The 23,778-nt window shown below is 44.0% G+C and overlaps 1 protein-coding gene across 1 annotated transcript; it reads right to left on the reverse strand.

The window, feature by feature from the left end:
• Nucleotides 1-1,910: 1,910 nt before the first annotated feature.
• Nucleotides 1,911-23,679, reverse strand: LOC141110322 (neural cell adhesion molecule 1-like). Its single transcript, XM_073601622.1, has 9 exons — nucleotides 23,464-23,679; nucleotides 17,325-17,408; nucleotides 14,678-14,890; nucleotides 12,097-12,240; nucleotides 11,261-11,398; nucleotides 11,055-11,166; nucleotides 9,795-9,958; nucleotides 7,367-7,547; nucleotides 1,911-5,703 (listed from the first exon to the last, which is right to left on the reverse strand). Exons 1-9 carry the CDS (start codon nucleotides 23,513-23,515, stop codon nucleotides 5,649-5,651), a joined length of 1,143 nt encoding a protein of 380 aa, XP_073457723.1. The 5' UTR covers nucleotides 23,516-23,679; the 3' UTR covers nucleotides 1,911-5,648.
• Between the last annotated feature and the right edge of the window lie 99 nt (nucleotides 23,680-23,778).

A 23,778-nucleotide genomic window follows, 5' to 3' on the forward strand; every position in this document is an offset into this window, starting at 1 on the left:
TGGCCACACAAAATATTGACACTTTGGGCCCAATTTGGACATTTTCACTTAGGGGTGTACTCACTTTTGTTGCCAGCGGTTTAGACATTAATGGCTGTGTGTTGAGTTATTTTGAGGGGACAGCAAATTTACACTGTTATACAAGCTGTACACTCACTACTTTACATTGTAGCAAAGTGTCATTTCTTCAGTGTTGTCACATGAATAGATAAAATATTTACAAAAAATGTGAGGGGTGTACTCACTTTTGTTAGATACTGTATGCCAACTATAGGGTGTGTTTTAAAATGCCTCCAACACTGCTTCTACTTGTCTGAGGCCACAATTTTGCCAATGGAAAACGCATGGGGAAAAAATGTATAGATGTAAATCCAGGCAGATAATGTTGTATATTTGTAAGTTGAAGTTCAATTTTAAAGTGCATTTAAGAAGTGCGGAAAGGTTTGTCCCCCTGTCTGCATCCCAGCTGGGAAGATGAACCTTTCTATTTTTTCCTGACATCAGGATTAAATGTGATGGAAAAAACAAAATGTTACATTTGTCATCAGAGCTGGAATAAAGGAGAAACTCTCCAATGGGAACACCTGTTTGGGTGACAACTGTCTAAGGTAGAGATTCTCAACCAGGGTTCCATGGAGCTCTAGGGCTTCTCCAGAGGTTATTGAGGGTTTCTTCAACTGTGACTGGTTGACCTCCCATCTGATGGTGCCTTCATGGTTCCAAGTACAATGCCACTGGGCAGAACCAGTGATATGACACTAATATTTATCTGTCTGTGGAAATTTGACCATCACTGTAAGAATTCACATTCTTCTCACTGACCACCAATGCAAAGGGAATTCTTCTCACTGACCACCAATGCAAGGGGAATTTTTCCCACTGACCACCAATGTAAGGAACATTCTTCCCACTGACCACCAATGTAAGAGACATTCTTCCCACTGACCACCAATGTAAGAGACATTCTTCCCACTGACCACCAATGTAAGGAACATTCTTCCCACTTATCACCAATGTAAGGAACATTCTTCTCACTGATCACCAATGTAAGGAACATTCTTCCCACTGATCACCAATGTAAAGAACATTCTTCCCACTGACCACCAATGTAAGGAACATTCTTCCCACTGACCACCAATGTAAGGAACATTCTTCCCACTAATCACCAATGTAAGGAACATTCTTCTCACTGATCACCAATGTAAGGAACATTCTTCTCACTAATCACCAATGTAAGGAACATTCTTCCCACTGACCACCAATGTAAGGAACATTCTTCTCACTGATCACCAATGTAAGGAACATTCTTCTCACTGATCACCAATGTAAGGAACATTCTTCCCACTGACCACCAATGTAAGGAACATTCTTCCCACTGACCACCAATGTAAGGAACATTCTTCTCACTGATCACCAATGTAAGGAACATTCTTCTCACTGATCACCAATGTAAGGAACATTCTTCCCACTGATCACCAATGTAAGGGACATTCTTCCCACTGATCACCAATGTAAGGAGCATTCTTCCCACTGATCACCAATGTAAGGAACATTCTTCTCACTGATCACCAATGTAAGGAACATTCTTCCCACTGATCACCAATGTAAGGAACATTCTTCCCACTGATCACCAATGTAAGGAACATTCTTCCCACTGATCACCAATGTAAGGAACATTCTTCCCACTAATCACCAATGTAAGGGGCATTCTTGCCACTGGCCTTTAGTGTAAGGAACGTTCTTCCCACTGCCCCCCAAAGAACTTGTTTTAGCAGGGGTTCCCCAAGACATGGCAATCCTAAATATTATGCAAAATCACATCAATAATCTGGTTTGGAAGTGATCAAATTGTGGGTGGAGTAGTGGAGTATTCCTTTAATTCAGTAGCAGAAACAAGATGAGAGAGGAAATAAGAGAGATGATTTCTTTATTATTTTTTTTTTTCTCAAAGAAATGTTTAATTCAATCTATCAGACTTATTTCCACATAACAGTCAATACATAGTCTATGTACATCACATTATAATCTGTACAATAAGGGGATCATTTTCTATAGGAGTCACTGGTCTCCTCTCTTCGGAGAGCGTTCGCTTCAAACAACCAATCGTGTGTAGGGGGAATTTATATTAAAAAAAAAGTAGGAGCTTGAACATGATTGGATGTTTGAAGCAACATGTTTCAAAAATAATCAGCAAAACAGTTACAATAAAGAGTTAAAGAATAAGTTAAAATAAAACAGTTACATTGAATCTTTTTCCTATATTTCCCAAGATAAAATATTTTGTCATTTATTCCAGCAATAAAGAGATTGAAGCTGCCCACACGCAGGTTACAATCTGATTGTAAATTAATTTCTCGATCTACCGACCGCTATGTTACACGGGAGCCTGCTTAATTTGATATCGATGGAAAGGAGCGTTTAAGTATTCAACGAGATTGTACGAACACATTGTAACAAGTCTGGACAGCTCGACCCGTAGCATATTTACAAAATGAACACTAAGGGGTTCATTTATAAATGAAATCATTGGACGGAATGTGGCAAGCACTGGCCCAACCTTGCCAAATTCTGGTCCTATTTTTCTCAAAATAGTAATTTCCTATGATCTTTAGCTCCATCTAGTGGCCAAAATGTGGTATTTTTTTTTCTGAAATACATCAATAAGAAATAATACTTGATTTTGGCCACTAGATGGAACTGTCGACCCCAGTGAGTCTTGATCTCCCCCCATCTGTTACTAAGTATAAATATTTCCCCCAAAAGTCTCCCTCCATTGTAACTAATTCTTGTTTTCAAAATTAATATTAAAAAGGAGCAATGAAGAACAATATACATTTGTTCTAAAAAGTATCTTTTTATAATACATCAAGAAAAAAAAAAAAAGAGCAAAAACAAAGCAATGCTTTTAGTTTTTAACTAACTAAGGGGATATATATACATAATCTACCAAGTGTTCTAAATGCTAAAGAGAGGAGAAAACAATTGAATAAATAAGTAAAATAAACCAAAAAGTCTGGAAGTGGTTTTATTTAGTTTAATTTAAAGAGAACCTGTCAGCATAGCTTTTACCTGGCACAGCGGAGGATTGCTTAAGGCTGTGATAGCTTCTAGGGGCTGTGCTGGTTTAGCTAGTTCTAGGGTAATAAAGGGCATAGAGTTTTTAGGGTGCTGTGGCTCAGAGAGCTCTAGCGTGCTTACGTTTGTGCTAATTCCAAGGTATCAAAGGCTGAACTGGTTCTAGGATGCTACATGCTGTGCTAGTTGCAGGCTACTAAAGGTCACGTGAGTTCTAAGGGGTAAAGGCTATGCTATTTCAAAGGTGCTTAAGGCTTTGCAAGTCCTAGGGTTCTAAAGGCTATGCTAATTTGGAGGTACTAAAGCCTGCGCTGGTTCTAGAATGCTAAAGGCCAGGTGGGTTCTAGGGGGTCAATGCTATACCAGTTCTAGGATGCTTAAGGCTGTGCTAGTTCTAGGGTGCTAAAGGCTATGCTAATTCAGAGGTACCAAAGGCTGTGCTGCTTCTAGGATTCTAAAGGCTTTGCTAGTTCTAGGCCACTAAAAGCCAGGTGGGTTCCATGGGGTCAAGGTTATACTAGTTGAAGGATGCTTAAGGCTGTGCTAGTTTTAGGGTACTAAAGGACATGCTAATTCTGAGATACTAAAGGCTGCACTGGTTCTAGGATGCTAAAGGCTTTGCTAGTTCCAGGCCACTAAAGGCCAGCTGGGTTCTAGGGGGTCAATGCTATACTAGTTCTAGGATGCTTACGGCTGTGCTAGTTCTAGGGTGCTAAAGGCTATGCTAATTCAGAGGTACCAAAGGCTTTGCTGCTTCTAGGATTCTAAAGGCTTTGCTAGTTCTAGGCCACTAAAATCCAGGTGGGTTCTAGGGCGTCAAGGCTATACTAGTTGTAAGATGGTTAAGGCTGTGCTAGTTCTAGGGAACTAAAGGTCATGCTAATTCTGAGGTAATAAAGGCTCTGCTGGTTCTAGGATGCTAAAGGCTGGGATATGTCCAGGTTACTAAAGGCCCTGTAGGCTTTAGGGGGTCAAGGCTTTACTAGTTTTAGGGTGCTTAAGCTGCGCTAGTTCCATGGTACTAAATGCTATGTGGGTTCTAGGGGGTCAAGCCTATACTACTTCTTGGGTGCTTAAGGCTGTACTAAAGGCTGTGCTGGTTCAAAGATGCTAAAGACTGTGCTAGTTCCAGGGTACTAAAGGTCATGTGGGTTCTAGGTTGTCAAGGATATAGTAGTTCTAGGGTGCGTAAGGCTGTGCTATTTCTAGGGTGCTAAAAGCTGTGCAATTCTGAGGTACTAAATGCTGTGCAGGCTCCAGGATGCTAATGCCTGTGCTAGTCCCAGGCACCTATAGGCCATGTGGGTTCTAGGGGCTCAAGGCTATGCTAATTCAAAGGTGCTTAAGGCTGTGCTAGTTCTAGGGTGCTAAAAGCTGTGCTATTTCCAAGGTACTAACCTGTTTCCCCGAAAATAAGACCTAGCGTGATTGTCGGTGATGGCTGCAATATAAGCCCTACCCCCCCAAATAAGCCCTAGTTAAAGTCCTTGTAGGTCTTCTTTTCAGGGTAGGGCTTATTTTCAGGAAAACAGGGTAGGGCTGATTTGGGGGTAGGGCTTATATTGCAGCCATCACCGACAATCACGCTAGGTCTTATTTTCGGGGAAACAGGGTAAAAGGCTGTTCTACTTCCAGGGTACTAAACACTCTGCTAGTTCTGAGGTACTAAAAGATATGCTAGTTGCAGGGCTCTAGAAGCCATGCTAGTTCAAGTCTACTAAAGCTTATGCTAGTTTGTTCTCAGGACTAAACGTTGTTCTAGCTTTAGGGAGCTAATGCCTGTGCTAGTTTCAGGAGGGTAAACGGCTGTGCTAGTCCACGGTCACAGTACAACAGGGGAGCTCTGTCCCGTAACGAATGCAGTGGAAGCCTCCAACCCCAGATGGTCCCTACCGCTGTGAAGACAGGCTCTCTTGATTCGTTTCTTGGCCATTGGACTGGCAACTGACCCCTGGCTTCGCCTCTCATTGACAGTTGCTGCTCCTCTTTGTGTTTTGCATATGAGGCAGTTGTCAGTAAAGTGATCAGATGGTCGGTTGTGTTGTCCTCTCCCTTGTGTAGACATGCCATATAGTGCAATTGGCTCTCACGGTGCCCCCTCCTCCGCTATGCAGATCAATTCCAATCTACACAGCTGCCGCCATGACTCAGTACCTGTGGAGCACTTGGTGGGATGGCATGTCGTTGCATAGACTTGGGGCCGAGTTCTCCTGAAGACCCTTTACCCGGATTGCTTTCTTCTGGCTCTACCTAATTCTAAACAGGATGGAGGACTAACTAGATATTGTAAAAAAATAAAATGGGACTGTGCTGGAAGAGTATGGACTGACCTTCTGAAAACAAAAAAAAAAAAAAAAACACATCACAATGGGGTTTTTGATCTGTCCACTCAAAAAAAAAAATCGGTTTTATCTTCAGGTAGTTCGAGAGACGAACACATCTTTGAAGGTCGTGTTTAGTGTTTAGTGAGATTTATTTACAGAAGTCTCTCAGACATTTCTGAACGTCTCTGTACAAAGTTTGGATTTTTATCCCGCCGCTTCCTCTTGTGTCCACATCAACTTTGGGAGGTGTCAGGCATCAATGCCAGAAATATTTACCACGTGGCTCTTGTCGGAGGTCCCCTTCCTATAAAGGTAAAAAAAATGATGTAAGTGAATTGGACGGGGGTGGGGGGGGGGGTGGGCGTATGAAAGCCCTAATAATGAAAACAAAAGGAACACAAGGAGGCGCCGACTAAGTGCAGCATCGAGGGGTTTATTGCGATTAATGCTGCACTTAGCTGGTGCCCCCTTGTGTTCCTTTTTTGTAATTTCAGAGATTTGTTCCTATCTCAGGTGGAGCTGCCTACTGAAGTACAACACCTATGAGATTTTTATGAACTTCTTATGAACATTTTATGAACTACCTATGCTACACAAGCATATCTTTACATTTATCTGGGGGGGGCGGGGGGGGGGTAAAGGCTAACTCATGTGGATGGTGCATTAGCCTTTGTTTGCACCACAATTTCAATTGTTGTTTAAACCCTAATAATGGACTTAACCTATTTGATCCCTTTTAGTCTGTTAAATACACCCTTGAGGCCCCTTAAACATGGGCGCAGCTGCAGTGCGTTCCTCCTGGTGCTTGGGTGCCCACGACGCAGAGTCCAGCCCCGCTGCAGGCAGCCTGTCAAAGTCTATGGCCTGCTGCGACTGGACAAGGCTCAGCGCTTTACCAAGTGGTACAGGCGTTTAGGACCCTGTGTGTTCAGGAACGAGGTTGCAGAACGTGGGTCTTCTACCATCAAGGCCCTAGACCCGTTGGGGGCTACTTGAGGACTGGAGTTGAGAAACATTGCCCTAGACAATCAGTTCTCTTGACTTAAGTGACATGACTGCTCCTCCTATGGCACATGTGTCAAACACAAGGCCCGTGGGCCGAATTTGACTCACCAGGCCATTTTTTGTGGCCCTCGCAACTCTCCTGCAGCACCCCCCCCTTATATCTGCCCCCACCTTGTCTCAGCAGTTAGCATCAGAGAGGACAGAACTCCTCCACCAGATACTGCACAACTCCATGCAGCCACAGAGAGGCTCGTGTCTGTTCTCCTTCCCCCCATCTCGGCAGTTGGCAGCAGAGAGGAGAACAGAACTCCTCTGCCAGATCTTGCACCTCTCTGTGCGGCCACCGCACCCAAGCATCTACACCTCCCCTGGTCTCAGCATTCAGATGACTCCTGCCCTCCTCTGGTCCTCCCCCAGGACCCTGCACTTTCTGCTTCTCAGCTCTGCCCCCAGCTTCTTCCTGGCAGCAGCACAAGATAAGGGGGGTGCACTGTGATGTAAGGGAGGGTGGGGGGCTCTTGACTTTTGATGGTGGTGGCTCTTGACATCTGATGTAAGGAGAGGGGAGGGGGTGCCCTGGACATCAAGTCTTGCAGATACAACTGTCCCTTTGAGGGCAACCATAATGCCGATGCCGCCGCAATGAAATTGAGTTTGACACCCCTGACGTACAGGCACAACCCCAACATTGAATTCCAAATGATCTCAGATGCTTCTCAATTGGATGCCATTGGATACCATTGGATGCCATTGACAAGCCCAGAGCCTGTAGCCACAAGCCCAAATACGGAGTCTACTGCTGGCAGTAAAGGCTGTGCAAGTTACAATTCAGAATTCTGCAGTCAATCATCACAAATTGAAGGGACCTTCCTCTACACATTGGTTAGTTGCTGTAGACATGGAACTGTCCATGGTGCTGTCAGTAGGTGTGCAGCAGGTGGAGATGATGGAAGGAAACTTACTTGAGGTCGTCCTCCAGCTTGACCCTTGGCGCCGGTCTCCCCAGTATGCTGGTGGACAGGAACATGAGGAAGCCACGGCGTCTCGTCCTGTAACAAGTCAGGTCCACGGCCAGCAGAGTCCCCAATATTATAAGTAAGATGATCCCAGCGACCACACCAGCTCCGACTCCTCGAGGAGCATCTAAAGGGACACATGGAGATCAGTTTGAAACCCTTGCATTTGTTTTAGTGCTTTGCAGGTAAGGCAGTCATCAAATTCCTTCTTATTAAAAAGATTTCTTGTCATTTATTATAATTAGTTTGTTAAAAAAAATCATTAGATACAAAGTTGATAAAGCATCAAAACACAATAATATAAAATGTCCTTCCCTCAAAGGACCACTAGAGGTCTCCATATAGCTACAATGTATATCTAGACATTTCATCATGAAGCCTTATTGCCATCGCCCATCAACCTAATATATATATATTGCTTTAGTCTTGCATGTTCATCATATTAGTGTCAGATAGTCGGTGTCTCCATTGGAAGATTTATCCTCACCACTTTAAGTTTTCATATTTCCCATCACTTGACAAAGGTCACCAGGATAAATAGAGAGAGTCACACAGACAGCAAACAAAACTAATAAAAGGTCTAATGTGTTCCTCCAACAAAAAGAGCTCTAAAATCATTAAATGTTGGTGTTGCTCCGTAACAAGAGAACATAAAATAGTCAACGCGTGACTCAAATATTGAGTGTTTTTAGGAATTAGTCACTAATATAAATTATTTAGAGAATAAACAGTGAAAAGTGCCCTATTCTTCCTATAAATCAGAGGTCTCCAAAGTGCGGCCCTTTGCTTGCATTTACCTGGCCCTTGGGGCACTATTCCTCCCACTGACACCAATGATGGGGCACTGTTGCTCCCACTGACACAGATGATGGGGCACTTTTCCTCCCACTGACACCGATGATGGGGCACTGTTTCTCCCACTGACACCAGTGATGGAGCACTATTCCTCCCACTGACACCAGTGATGGGGCACTATTCCTCCTACTGACACCAATGATGGGGCACCGTTCTTCCAACTGACACCTGTAATGGGGCACTATTCCTCCCACTGACACCAGTGATGGGACACTATTCCTCCCACTGACACCAGTGATGGGGCACTATTCCTCCTACTGACACCAATGATGGGGCACCGTTCCTCCAACTGACACCTGTAATGGGGCACTATTCCTCCCACTGACACCTGTGATGGGGCACTTTTCCTCCCACTGACACCGATGATGGGGCACTATTCCTCCCACTGACACCAATGATGGGGCACTGTTCCTCCCACTGACACCTGTGATGGGGCACTATTCCTCCCACTGACACCTGTGATGGGGCACTATTCCTCCCACTGACACCAATGATGGGGCACTGTTCCTCCCACTGACACCAATGATGGGGCACTTTTCCTCCCACTGACACCAATGATGGGGCACTATTCCTCCCAGTGACACCTGTGATGGGGACTTATTTCTCCCATTCACACCAGTGATGGGGCACTATTCATCCCAATGACACCAACGATGAGGACAATTCCTCTCATTGACACCAATGATGGGGGGCGTTCCCTCCCACTGATACTAAAGATCAGGCACTATTCTTCCCATGACACCAAAGATGAGGATTTATTCCTTCAACTGAAACCATTTTCTAATCCCACTGGTCACAGTCCGGCCCTCCTAAAGTCTGAGGGGCAATAAACTCGCCCTTTGTTTCAAAAGTTTGGAGACCCCCTGCTTTAAGTAATGAATTTTTGTGTCATTTTTGAGTCCACCTGACAACATCCAAATACTTGAGCCATTAACAAGGTATGATCTTTCAGCCCTGAAGGGGGGGGGGTAGACAAATGGGCCGCCAAAACGCGTTGGAGGTTTTATATTTTCTTGTTATAAACAAATGCCGATATTTAAAGATTCTGTTCTCTTTTGATCTTTAGTCTGGCATTCTCATTAGACTTTTTATCTGTGGATTCTTCACTCTGGGTCCCCTGGTTGAGGGGCCCCATTTGAATTAGATTGACTTTGCTTTCCTGCCCCCCCTCCCCTTCCATACTGGTTCCAGACTGCACTGTCCACTGTTAATGATTTCCTGTGCAGACCGGAAGTTCAGGGAAGCAGCACTGGGAGAGCAGGAGCCGGCAGCATTGCAAGTTGTAAACTGCAAGTGCTGGGCTAAGAATTTTAACAAATAGTTTACTGTAAAATATATATTTTTACTGTGCCCAAAAGGGGAGGTTTACTAAAACCGGAGAGTGCAAAATCTGGTGCAGCTCTGCATAGAAACCAATCAGCTTCCTTATATGGGAATTAAAGGGGTGATGCTAAAAAAGGGACCAATATACTTGTAAGGTGTCTATTCGAGGTGTAATGTGTACACAGGCGAAGCGTACCGATGACTTCCAGGGTCAGGGTTGTGCTTTGTTGTCCCAAGCTGTTGCTGGCGTAGCAGGTGTAGTTCCCTTCGTCGTCCTTGGCCAGGTCAGTGATGGAGAGCTGAAGACCATTAGAGCTTAAGATGTATTTCTGTCCATCGTCGCTGACCACCTCTTCTCCCCTGCAGGCAGCATGCCAGAAATGAGCTTTTTTGTTCAAGTTGCTGACCAATCTGTCCATCAATAGGACTGATAGATAGATAGATAGATAGATGACATAGATAGATAGATAGATAGATAGATAGATAGATAGATAGATAGATAGAATATACTGTGTGTGTGTTTATATATATATATACACACACACACATTATATTCTATCTACAGTATATAGAAAGAGAGAAAGAAAGGATAGAAAGAGTACCTTTATAATTAATGTAATGTATTGATAGAAATGTCATTTATTGATACAGATAGACAGAAATAGCCTAATGTAATGGGATAGATAGATAGATAGATAGATAGATAGATCATTTGGCTTCCACATGCATGTATCCAAGTCTGTGTATGCTTTATATATGATTGGAAATTAGATTGTAAGCTCTTCAGAGACTGATGTGACTGGCTCAGTGTTCTCTGTACAACGCTGCGGTGTATGTCAGAGCTATATAAATATATAATAATAGTGTGTGACTGTGGGGGAGGGGACATTAGAGTGTAAGCTCTTCTGGTGCAGAGACTGATGTGACTGGCTCAGTGTTCTCTGTACAGCGCTGGGGTATATATCAGAGCTATATAAATGTATAATAATAATAACAGTGTGTGACTGTGGGGGAGGGGACATTGGAGTGTAAGCTCCTCTGGTGCAGAGACTGATGTGACTGGTTCAGTGTTCTCTGTACAGCGCTGCGGTATATGTCAGAGCTATATAAATGTATAATAATAGTGTGTGACTGTGTTGGGGACATTAGAGTGTAAGCTCCTCTGGTACAGAGACTGATGTGACTGGGTCAGTGTTCTCTGTACAGCACTGTGGTATATGTCAGAGCCATATAAATGTATAATAATAATAGTGTGTGACTGTGGGGGGGACATTAAAGTGTAAGCTCCTCTGCTGCGTTGACTTGTATGGTCCTATATTATACACCACAGTGCAATAAACTAGTATTCTGTCAATAAATTAAAATGAAGTAATTTTGTTGCCATTGAAAGGTTGGAATGTGTTGGCCTGTCTACTTTCGGCACCCCTCTACACATGGGAACTCGAGGGGTATTTACTTTTTCCAGACTATCTCGGGCTTGGGGTGTCCGGTCACAGAGCAGGTGAATGAGGCGTTGGATTTGGAAGTGATTTTGGGAAAAGGTTCCTCAAAGGTGACCATCGGAGCCGCTACGGGAGAACAAGAGAGATTTGCGGTTAAAGCCAGAACAAATGGATTTCCACATCAAATTGGAGGAGGTGGAAGAAAAAGGCAGAGCCCTACCGTTGACAGTGACGGTGACGTTCTTGTGCTCGATCTCATTGCGTTCTCGGATGTAAGCTTGGCAGTAGTACATTCCGGCATCTGACAGCTGGATCTTGCTTATGGTCAGGGTCCCGTCCCGGGTCGCTGAAAGATGACCTAAGCACAAAAAAAATATTTTGTACAATGAATACAAAATCCACACATGCTTGTTAAAGCCAAGCTCCAGGCAGATAGAATCAACATAAATCAATATTATTAACTGATGCATCTTTTTATATATTTTTTTTTATTTTAAGCAAGCAGTATTATTTGAATTTGACTTGAGGGTCTCTTTATATCACTGTAAGATCCACACATTTTTCCAGTTGGATTCAATTGGAAAAAATGTGTGTAAATCCTTGGTGAAAGTTATGCGACTCTTGGGTGAAAAAATTTAGAAATGGGGTGTGGTTATAAAACATTTGTTGCATGAATGTCAGAAGCATTCGTGCAGGTTGAATGAAACATCCTGTATTTTGTGTAAGAGGTTAATGCCTGTATCATCAGCGCCATCTAGTGGCCAACATTCAGTATAGTTTTCTCAGAAAAATGTATTAATTTTGGCCACTAGGTGGAGCTGATTATACAGGCATTAACCTCTTCTTGCATTCCTTTAACTAAGCTATTATGCCCCGGCAGGGGGGAGGAAGGTCTGCCTGATCCCATGACCACTGTGATTGGCTGTCACAGTGGTCACATGATCGGGAGCAGTGTTGGTTGCAAAACCATTCTGGTTAACGTGCCCTGGTCAATGTGAAGGATTTCTGTCCCTTTAAATGGAAAGTTTCCCTGGGTTGTCAGAATATCGGACTGACCTGGTAAGAGTGGGACGGGCATGTCATTGCGGAACCAGGTGACCTGCGGTGTGGGGATGCCTTCCACAGCGCACGGCAGCTTAGCGTCAGAGTCGGCGTTAAATACTTTGGTAACTGACACATCCTTCACAAAAGTTGGTTTCTCTGTATAAAGATACAATGAAAGGAGTGAAATATTGGTCAACAACATCAATGTAACATCTACCGTACAGACAATGCAGAATGCAAACAGAGGTCTCAGGTCTAGGTCTCAGGTCACATGTACATTAAAAACGAAATGAAGGCCTTAGGTCACGTGTACTGTATGTAGCACCCTCCTAGTTAGGTTGGTAGGATGTAGGTAAGTTTAGTTTTTTTGGCTCCTCTGTAATCAGTGGGGCAGTTGTCAATTGCTTCTGGCTGTTCTGGGTTTCACAGGCTGTGGGTTCGATTGATCTCCCCTGCCTTCCAGAGGCTTCTGGAACATAGAGGGTTGAGCATAGAGGGTCTCATGTAGATTGAAAGCAGTGTCCTCAGCTCACATGTAGCGGTCTCTAGTTACATGCAGAGGTCTCATCTCACATGTAGAGGTTTCAGCTCACATGTAGAGGTCTCTGGTCACATACAAAGGTCTCGGCTCACATGTAGATTGAAAATGAAGGCCTCAAAAAATCAGGTGTAGATGGAAAACAGAGGTTTTAGGTCACATGCAGAGGTCACAGGTCACATGAGGAGGCCTCAGGTCATGTGTAGGGGTCTCAGGCCACATGTAGGGGGTCTTATCTCACACACAGAGGTCTCAGGTCACATGTAGAGATTTCAGATCACTCATAGTGGACCCGGGTCACATGTAGAGGTCTCAGGTCAATCATAGAGGTCCCAGGTCACATCTAGAGGTCGCAGCTCACTCATAGAGGTCTCAGGTCACATGTAGAGGTCTCAGACCACATTTAGAGGTCTCATCTCACACGTAAAGGTCTTAGCTCACTCATAGAGGTCCCAGGTCACATGTAGAGGTCTCAGCTCACTCATAGAGGTCTCAGGTCACATGTAGAGGTCTCATATCACACATAGATGTTTAAGGTCACATGTAGAGGTCTCTGGTCACATGTAGAGGTCTCTAATCACACACAGAGGTCTCAGGTCACATGTAGAGGTCTCATCTCACACATAGAGGCTTCAGGTCACATGTAGAGGTCTCATCTCACACAGAGGCTTCAGGTCACATGTAGAGGTCTCATCTCACACACAGAGGTCTCAGGTCAAATGTAGAGGTCTCATGTAACACACAGGGGTCCCAGGTGACATGTAGAGACCTTGTCTCACACATAGAGGTTTCAGGTCACACGTAGAGGTCTCAGCTCACTCATAGAGGTCTCAGGTCACATGTAGAGGTCTCATATCACACATAGATGTTTAAGGTCACAGGTAGAAGTCTCTGGTCACATGTAGAGGTCTCTTATCACACACAGAGGTCTCAGGTCACATGTAGAGGTCTCATCTCACACATAGAGGCTTCAGGTCACATGTAGAGGTCTCATCTCACACAGAGGCTTCAGGTCACATGTAGAGGTCTCATCTCACACATAGAGGTTTCAGGTCACATGTAGAGGTCTCATCTCACACACAGAGGTTTTAGGTCAAATGTAGAGGTCTCATGTAACACACAGGAGTCCCAGGTGACATGTAGAGACCTTGTCTCACAAATAGAGGTTTCAGGTCACACGTAGAGGTCTCAGCTCACTCATAGAGGTCTCAGGTCACATGTAGAGGTCTCATCTCACACATAGAGGTCTTAGGTCACTCATAGAGGTCTCAGGTCACATGTAGAGGTCTCATCTCACACATAGAGGTCTTAGGTCACTCAGAGTGGTCCCAGGTCACATGCAGAGGTCTCAGGTCACTTGCAGAGGTCCCAAGTCACATGTAGGGGTCTCAGCTAAATCATAGAGGTCCCAGGTCACCTGTAGAGGACTCAGCTCACTCATAGAGGTCCCAGGTCACATGATGAGGTCTCAGGTCATATGTAGAGCTCACTCATAGAGGTCCCTGGTCACATGATGAGGTCTCTGGTCTAATGCAGAATGAAACAGTGGTTTCAAGTCACATGTAGATTGATAATATAAGTCCCAGATCACAGGTAGAGGTCTCTGGTCACCTAACAGAGGTCTCAAGTCATATTTAGAGGTATCATGTCACATGTAGATAAAAAACAGAAGTCTCAGTTGCATACATTTTTAAATATGTAGGACACCACCATTAGGCCTCTGTAGGCACCTCAGAAAAGTGTATTTATTCTGTAATCTATGTTGGCACCCAAATTAAGATCTGTACAGCAGATACAACAATGAATAAAATGAGAGTTGTCTCTCTGCTGTATCACCTATTAATAAAGGGGGGCAAAAAAATTGTTTTTCATTTTTTCCCAACGGCAGTGTAGTATTGCCTGTAGTCTGCTGTACGTTTAATGCAGGCAGTGTAAACTATAGTGCAAAATGTAAAAAAATTGGCAAAAAAAAAAGCCCCTAAAAAGGCAAGCGCCCCTTTCCCCACTACTGCTAGTCCTCTGGTATGAGCTGCCCCGTAGTGGGGTAGAACTTACGAATGATCCTGATTTTGATCTCGGTATTTGTCGTCTCTCCAGACTCGGTCTCGGCTTGACATTTGATAATGCGGTCAGGTTCAACCTTGGATGCGGTGACTTGCAGCGTCAGAGTAGTCTCATCGATGAGTTCTTTCTTGTACCGCCCCAGTTCATCCTCGATCTCCTCGTCGTCGTCACCGCTAAGCCATTTCATTGTTGCCTCCACCGATGCTGTCCAAAGAAAAGAGTCGTTATCGAAATCCGAACAAGACAGCTTTAAAGTTCCCAACCGCAAAGCTTTATGCTGGCCATACACTATACGAAAAATCGGCCGAACCCATTTTCAAAAAACGAACCGTGACCGCAAACGATCGTGCCATCATGTAATGACCGATAAATCCTTCAGTGGACATAAATAAATCATTTTTTTGTTGTTTTTTTACATATATCTAGTGCAGACAGTTCGGACGGGAAACACATTAACCTTGCAATTTAGCGTACGGAAATTTTCCAAACTTGCCGTTCGTTTCTTTGTCCACAAAAACGTCACAAACGATTATCCATTTGTGCCCATTAACTTGCCGAAAAACGAACGAAGTGTCTATATGAACGATTTTTCGGCCGATTTTTCGTATAGTGTATGACCAGCATTAGATCAGTGCTAATCGGTGCGGTTCCCGAGCATGTGATCACCACGAGGGCCAGTCGTAATAATCTGAGGTCATTTACCGACACTGCTAGATGTGATCTGGGCATTTAGGCTGTAATAAGATTTGGCCATGAAAGGGTTAAACGAGATGTTAGCAAACTTTAAGCAAGCTTCGACACTGCCTTCACACATTTTTCTCATTGGATTCAATTGGAAAGAAATGTGTATATCCTGGGAGAAAGTTGTGTGACTCTTGGGTGAAAACATTTAGAAACAGATTCCTTTAGGGGTCTAATTATAAAACGTTTCATAGCACAAAAGTCAGAAACGTTCGTGCAAGCTGAATGAAATATCCTGTATTTTGTATAAAAGGTTAATGCCTGTATCACCAGCTCCATCTAGTGGCCAAAATGCTGTATAGTTTTCTCAGAAGACTATATTGCATTGTGGCCACTAGATGGAGCTGATGATACAGGCATTAACCCCTTCTTGCCCATCCTTGGCATCCCTGAGTTATTATGCCCCCAGGAAAGTCTGCCCGATCACATTGTCTAGTTCAGGGGTCTCCACACTTTCTGATAAAAGGGTTTACTGTCCCTCAGACTTTAGGGGGGCTGGGCCATAGCCAGTGGGAGTAGGAAATGTCCTGGCATCGGTGGGAGTAAACAATGTCCTATCTTTGATATTAGGGGAATCCATAGGTGTACGCAGCACATTGCATTAGGGGTGTGCACCCCAAAGCTCAAGCACACATGCCTTTCTCTGCAGCCTGAGCTGCACTGGGCAGTGAATGAAAGGGAAGTGCGCTGTGCTGAGTGGCTTCCTGTTGATTAAAACTGAAGTATAGTAGACACTGTTTACTATGCTTCAGTTATGGATGGACACAGTGAGCAAGTGTGTTCACTGTGTTCATTTAGAAAAGGAAGGGGCCAGTAAATTACATATTTACTAGCCCCTTCCCCCACTCTCCATCCTGAAACATCCCCTGCAGCAGCATAGAGGAGAGGAGGGAAGCCAGCAGCACTGCAGGGCGGGGGGGCCAACAAGGAGGGGGGGGGGTCTGGGCAGTAGTGGGAATCGTCACCGCACAGCACACCCCCTGCGCACGCCTATGGGTTAATTATTAGTGCCCCATTATTGGTATCAGTGGGAGGAATAGTGCCCCATTATTGGTATCAGTGGGAGGAATAGTGCCCCATCATTTCTATCAGTGGGAGGAATAGTTCCCCATCATTGGTGTCAGTGGGAGGAATAGTGCCCCATCATTTCTATAAGTGGGAGGAATAGTCCCCCATCATTGGTATCAGTGGGAGGGGTCATGCCCCATTGTTGGTATCAATGGGAGGGGTCATGCCCCATTGTTGGTATCAGTGGGAGGGGTTATGTCCCATTGTTGGTGTCAGTGCAGGAATTATTGCCCTAAAAAAAGGGGGTTTATTGTAGAACTGTATGCTTCCAGTACCATTAGTACCATATCTGGCCCCGCAGTTTCTTCTACATGGAATTATTGCCCTGTCGTTGGTGTCAGTGGGAAGCCCAAAGGGCCAGATAACGGCAGTTTGGAGGCCACTGATCTAATTATAAAACATTTTTTGCACAAAGGTCAGAAGCATTCATTTAAGTTTATGTAAGTTGAATTAAATGCCCCCCCCCCCCCCACACACACACACACCTTTATTATCAGCTCCATCTAGTGGCCAACATACAGTATAGCTTTCCCTTAGAGATATTTCAGAAAACTATTCTGCATTTTGGCCACTAGATGGCGCTGACGATACAAGCATTAACTCCCTTCTCGCCCAGCCTCGGCATCCCTTTATGGCGGGGGTAGGCAAATCTGGGTGCCCTCCAGCTGTTGCACAACTACAAGTCCCATCATGCCTCTGGGAGTAATTGTAACGGCCAGCCATGCAACGCCTCATGGGACTTGTCGTTCTGCCACAACTGGAGGGCCCCAGGTCGCCTACCCCTGCTTTACGGCGTACGCGCAACGTGCGTCGGATGGAGTTTTCTTACATTTGCATATGAAGCTCTGCTCTTTTCCCAGAAAGATCTCTCCATTGGATGGGATGATTTCCACTTTAGGTTTGGCACAATACCCTGGAAGACACAAAAAGAATAAATATCCTGAGACAGTCTCACAATACGGACCATACAGAGATCAGAGTAAAAACAGCAATTCTGTGTCGTCTCTGTGAGCCTTGGACCGGCCGCCCGGCAATTCTGGCATTTCTCCCGAGTCACCCAATAGAATCAAAATGCAAAATTGAAAATCGCAAACCCCACCCCTCCCCGTCTCGGCACGACTAAAGCATTTTTAATTTTCCTAAATAATAATTTAAAGAACCTGCTGTGATGTGACCGAAAAGCTTAGGCCAATGCTTACATGGTACCCCCCGGGCAGCGGGAGCCTTGTGGGCGATACATGTCATTAAAGACTGCACAGACCAATTTATGTTCCAGGCTTTGCAGGTACCTTAAACATGCAATTGAAACACCGTAGTGGCATTTTCACTAGGGGCAGGGATGAGGGAAGTGACTTTAGCGAAAAAAAAAATACCAGTTTTGCATTCAACTAAAATTTTTAAGGGGAAACTCAGTTTCACTCGTTAAACTGCAGGAATAAAAGTTCTACCTTTTTTTGTGAATGTGGCGTTCACTGAACATTCATTGCAACTGTATCTTCCATTGATTCAGGGCTTGTTCACACAAGAGTTTGGGGGGCTGTAAAACCCTGTGGTTGAGATGTGCTTTTACTGCCCCCCCCACCGAAAAGGCTACCCACTACTGCAGTGGCAGCTGCTGGGGTTGTACACATGCCACGGTTTTAAAGCTTTGTGGCTGCGGCAGGAATTATACGCCCATGTTGCGTGGCACCGGCTGAACATGACTCATTCAAGTGAATGGGGGTGCTCTGTAAGCGCCCTGAAGCCGTGTGCAGGGTCGGAACAAGGGGTGGGCAGGAGGGGCAGATGCCCTGGGCCACAGTGCCAGCATGTGAGGTTGTGGCACCTTAAGGAGATAGAGGGGGAGGGGATTTGTGTTGTGAGGCAGCAGGGGGTGGGGGGTAAGAATTGATCTAGGAGGAGAAATTCGGGGGGGGGGGGGGGTACTAGGAGTGGTGATTCCGGGTCATTTGCGTTGGGAGGGGAATGAGAGAAGAGGATTTGTGCTAGAAGGGTCGATTTGGGGATTTGAACTAGAAGAATTGTTTTTTTTTTTGGGGGGGGGGGGGGTTATGTGCTAGTAGGAATGATTGGGGGTCCTTGTGCTAAGAGGATGGGGGGGATATTTGTGCTAGGGATGATTGGGGGTGCTTGTGCTAGGAGGGGGGATATTTGTGCTAGGAGGGGGAGATTTGGAGTAGGAGGGGAGAATGTATACTCAAAGGGGAAATTTGAGGGGTGGAGGATTTGTGCTTGGAGGGGGGTGATCTTTTTTTTGGGGGCGGGGGCATTTGGGGGACAGAGTGGGGGCAGAGATTTGTGCTACGAGGGGGTACTTTCAGCAGAGGGGCAGATTTGTACTGGGAGGAGGGGGGGTTCATGCTTAGAGGGTAATCATGCAGATTAGTGCCCAATTTTTTTTTCTGGGGGGGGGGGATTTTTGCTGACACATAATGCTCATAGATCTTGGGGTGTCGCAGTTTGGCATGTTCGCCCTGGGCTCTAGGTGACCTTGTCCCGGCATTGACCCCGTGCACTAGTGAGGCGATCAAGGGGTTAAAGCAATTCAAGCCTCCTCAGCTTCTGTCACATCCTCTCTGAAGAGCGTTTTGAACACGGATTGCTCTTCAGAGACCAACGTTTGTGTGAACCAGCCCTTAAATGGGAGTTATATACCCTGTTTCCCCGAAAATAAGACCTAGCGTGATTGTCGGTGATGGCTGCAATATAAGCCCTACCCCCCAAATAAGCCCTAGTCAAAGTCCTTGTAGGTCTTATTTTCAGGGTAGGGCTTATTTTCGGGGAAACAGGGTAGGGCTTATTTGGGGGGTAGGGCTTATATTGCAGCCATCACTGACAATCACGCTAGGTCTTATTTTCGGGGAAACAGGGTAGGAGATAGCTGCCAGCTCTTTACTTTCAGGACTTTTTTTAAATAGTCCGTAGAGAAAACTACAGATATGATAGAGAATAGACGCGCCCCCCACCCTTATAGCAGGGGTCTCAAACTGGCGGCCCTCCAGCTGTTGCAGAACTACAAGTCCCATGAGGCCTTGCAAGGGTGACAGTTACAAACATGACTCTCACATTGCAGAGGCATGATGGGACTTGTAGTTCCGCAACAGCTGGAGGGCCGCCAGGTTGAGACCCTTGCCTTATAATGCTCATTAATACTTGTGGCCGGGGCAGTATAAATAGGCAGTTAAACACCCCCCCCCTCTCCAAACCTAACACAACATTCTAAGGGGATTGTACACATGCCGTGACCAGGAAAAAAATAATACCCCTTGTCACCTATGGGGGGCAGTACCGCCATCAGACACAACCCACTCAACCGCCCTGGAGGTGAAGCCTCTTAAGAGTTAAAGGAGATGCTGCAGCCCTCACTTTTCCAAGGAGGGGCAACGGCTGCTGCAAATGTAAAAGAGCCCATGGAGTACACAATAGGGTTTTACTTGACTTTTTTGCCCCTGTTTGGCAATTTACATGACATTGATAGCTTTAGCCTTTTTTTTTTTTGCAGTATATATGATACATGCTGTATATAGATATATATGGATAAAAACAGAGGAATTAAATCTGATCTAGAGCAAAAACAAGCTCTATCGGCCCTGAAGAAGGGCAACTCTTCCAACCTCCAAAACGCATCGGCTTTTCCCGGCGGATGGAATCCCTATGCTGAGTCTTTTCTCTAACTCTTCTGCGCGGACCCTTTAAGAGTCGGCAAAGCAAGAAACAGACAAGAGGAAGTGTTTAAGGAAAACTCCGTGCATCAAAAGTAGGTTAACCACCGTAGGAAATGCTTTCGGAATTCTTTCCTCTTTTCCCATTTTGGATGGCGGCCAGTACAAGCCTCGATCGGCGGATTGTGCTGATTGTCCTGCCGGCGCTTTTATTCTGCCACTCCACGTGGGCCGAGCATCTGCTGGTGTTTTCATTCATTGAGGCTGATTTACTAAAGCAGCGGAGAATGTTCACCCAGTACAGCTGGGTTCAACAAGCGGCCAATTGCGTGCAAAACAAAATCCGATATTTTTTTTTTATCAATTCCCCTGTACGTGATTGGGTGTTCAAGTTCTACACTTTTAAAGTAAATCAACACCATTGCCTGCATTTTATATAATGGATAATTGTCTGTGATATGACTCTTAATCATATTTTGATTTGCTGGTGGTCGCAGGGGTGCAATGGAGACTTCAAAGGCTTTTTGCATCAACGTCTATAGTCCTTGGGGGCCAGCCGGTCCACCTAGAACTGATATTTCAGCTTTTCAGATGCTGGGGGTTTCAACCTTCAGACAGTTTCTCCTATCTATGTGACTATTTATGAGTTCCCAGAGCTGTACTCCTACTTTACCCATTATGAGGGGTTCCCACCATCCCTCTGCTGAGTTCCCAGGTCTGTACACCTTCAGTGCCCGTTATGAGGGTATCCCACCATCCCTGTGCTGAGTTCCCGGGTCTGTACACCTGCTGTGCCCATTATGAGGGTATCCCACCATCCCTGTGCTGAGTTCCCAGGTCTGTACACCTTCAGTACCCATTATGAGAAGTTCCCACCATCCCTGTGCTGATTTCCCAGGTCTGTACACCTGCTATGCTCATTATGAGGGGTTCCCACATCCATGTGCTGAGTTTCCAGGTCTTCATACCTTCAGTGCCCATTATGAGAGGTTCCCACCATCCTTGAGCTGAGTTCCCATGTCTGCATACCTAGTTTACCCAATATGAGGGCTTCCCACCATCCATGTGCTAAGTTCCCAGGTCTGTATACCTTCAATACCCATTATGAGGGGTTCCCACCATCCCTATGTTGAGTTCCCAGGTCTGTATACCTGCTATGCCCATTATGAGGGGCTCCCACCATCCTTGTGCTGAGTTCCCAAGTTCGCACACCAAGTGTACCCATTATGAGAGAATCCCACCATCCAAGTGTTAATTTCCCAAGTTTTTTTTTCACCCAATGTGGCCATTATGAGGGGTTCTCACCATCCCTGTGCTGAATTCCTGGGTCTATACACCTGCTGTGCCCATTATGAGGGGTTCCCACCATCCCTGTGCTGAGTTCCCGGGTCTGTATACCTGCTGTGCCTATTATGAGGAATTTCTGGGTCTGAACTATTTTATAGTATGAAGAATGTAATAAGAGGAACTGGAACACACAAAGAGACACTAGAAAATCCCAGGTTACAGGAACAGAACTGAAAATGATGGTAGTAGGAGCTTGCTGTTGGAGTATCAGATACATTTAAGAAAACAAGGGCAACTTACAACTGAAATATCACTTTTGGGTGAACTGACCCTTTAAATAGATAACCCAGAATCATTGGATCACAAATCGAAATGTAATATGATTATGATAATAATAATAATAATAATAATAATAATAATAATAATAAAAAAAGAAAAATATGAAAGAGATCCAAAATGTACAGGTTTGAATTGTACACCCTACAGATGTCATTTTTTATTACAATATATCTATTTATGTTTCCTCAGCAGCTAACTAGAATGCTACGCTGTAACCCATAGCAACTAAAAACAATAAAAAAAAAGTGCATAAATAAAACTGAAACAGCAAACCACTGAACAAATAAATATCAAATCCCTATCAACCTACCCCAATTATAAAATAAAACCCTTAGGAACCAACCACACACTTGCTAACCTTTAGCTGAGCAGTACCTGAAAGTGGCTTTGATGTTATCTGACAAATTAACAAAATTTAACAAAATGTACATTTTGAAGACTGGCAAAAGAAACATTTTAAATGTGAAGAAAGGTAACAATTGGAAAATTATCTCAATAGGAAGAGAGACATATTTATCTGAGAGATGAAATATTAGAGAAATGGCTATATATAATAATTTCACAAAGTATTTATCTGACTGGTGAAATATTGCTACATATAGTAGTTTCACAAAACTCCAAATTGACAAAACTAACAATAGATAGCATTTGGAAGATTAGCAAAATTACATTTTTAATTGTGTGCAAAAGAAAGAAAAGGAAAAAAAAGTGGAAAATAAATAGAAAAGGTAGGAAAATGTACAGGACAGCTGAGATGTCAGAGATATTGCTACATATAATAATTTACCAATATTCCTAACTGAAAAACGAACAAAAAATGACGTTGTGGAGACTTGTAAAATGAAAAATTTAAAGTTTAAAACTTTAAAAGTTTAAATTGTGGCAAAAGAAAGAAAGAAAAAAAAAAGGAGAATTAATTCAGTAAAGAAGATAGAAAAATGTACAGTCAAGATAGTAGAGATATTGCTACATATAAAAATTCAATAAAATTCCAAATTGACAAAACTAGCAAAGGACTGTATTTCGAAGTGAATAACTGAAAAAAATCTTGCGAGCTACCATAACCGGTTAATTTAAATAAAAATACATTTCCAGCCGCTGACACCATTCACAGTCCCATAAAATTGTGCTACATAAATCTTTTAAATCAGAGTACCACGCTAAATAATAAACATACAATTATACCATAACTTAATCTTCATTTTGAAGACTCACAAAATTTCAATTTTAAATTGTGCACACAAAAAAAAAAAAAAAAAAGAAACAAAGTGGAAACTGAATTGAATAAAAAAAATTGGATAATTTATCTGAGAAATTAGAGATATTTCTACATACAATCATTCCACAAAATTCCAAATTTACAAAACTAAAAATTAAAATATTAAATTGTGTGCCAAAAAAAGCAGGGAAAAAAAAGTGGAAATCTAATAAAAAAGATAAAAAAATATTTATCTGAGAAATTAAAATATTGCTACATAAAATAACTCCACAAAATTCCAAAAATTGACAAAACTAACATGAAAAATTTGAATTGCATGTAAAAAAAAATAAAAAGAAAAAAAATGTGAAAAACAAATTCAATAACAAGACAATTTAAATGCATAAAAAACAGCTTTTGGTCATAGAAAAAGCATTGTGAAAAGCAGAAGATACAAGTTCTATTTGGTCAGCTGAGCTCACCTGAGGTTGCTAGGAAGAGCAGAAGGATGATGGAGCACCCTGGTGGGGACATGTTGAGTATCTTCTAGAGCTGCTGCTTGTGAATGTGGTGCATGGGGTCACCCCTATGGAATATATACCCTGGTGTTCAGGACTCTGCCCTCTGCCCCCCACACTGCCCACTGGCCCCCTCCTCACCCAACATCACGTCCATCTCTCTGCTCACCTCACTGCCTTGTCATCTGTGAGTCTGCGAGGCGCCAGGGATGAGGACAACTGACTCCTGAGACCATAGGGGAGAGGAAAGGAGGGGGAGGGAAGAAGAGATGTCTGTCC

This window comes from Aquarana catesbeiana, linkage group LG10 (genome assembly GCF_042186555.1).
Source record: "Aquarana catesbeiana isolate 2022-GZ linkage group LG10, ASM4218655v1, whole genome shotgun sequence".
Classification (NCBI taxonomy): domain Eukaryota; kingdom Metazoa; phylum Chordata; class Amphibia; order Anura; family Ranidae; genus Aquarana; species Aquarana catesbeiana.

What these genes read in the sequence shown, in the direction of transcription:
- LOC141110322 (XM_073601622.1), bottom strand. Translation starts at nt 23,515, where the DNA reads ATGTCCCCACCAGGGTGCTCCATCATCCTTCTGCTCTTCCTAGCAACC. An exon ending in GCTCTTCCTAGCAACCTCAG is followed by an intron (nt 17,409 to 23,463) that starts GTGAGCTCAGCT and finishes TGTGTCTTCCAG; the next exon opens with GGTATTGTGCCAAACCTAAA. An exon ending in GATCAAAATCAGGATCATTC is followed by an intron (nt 12,241 to 14,677) that starts GTAAGTTCTACC and finishes ATCTTTATACAG; the next exon opens with AGAAACCAACTTTTGTGAAG.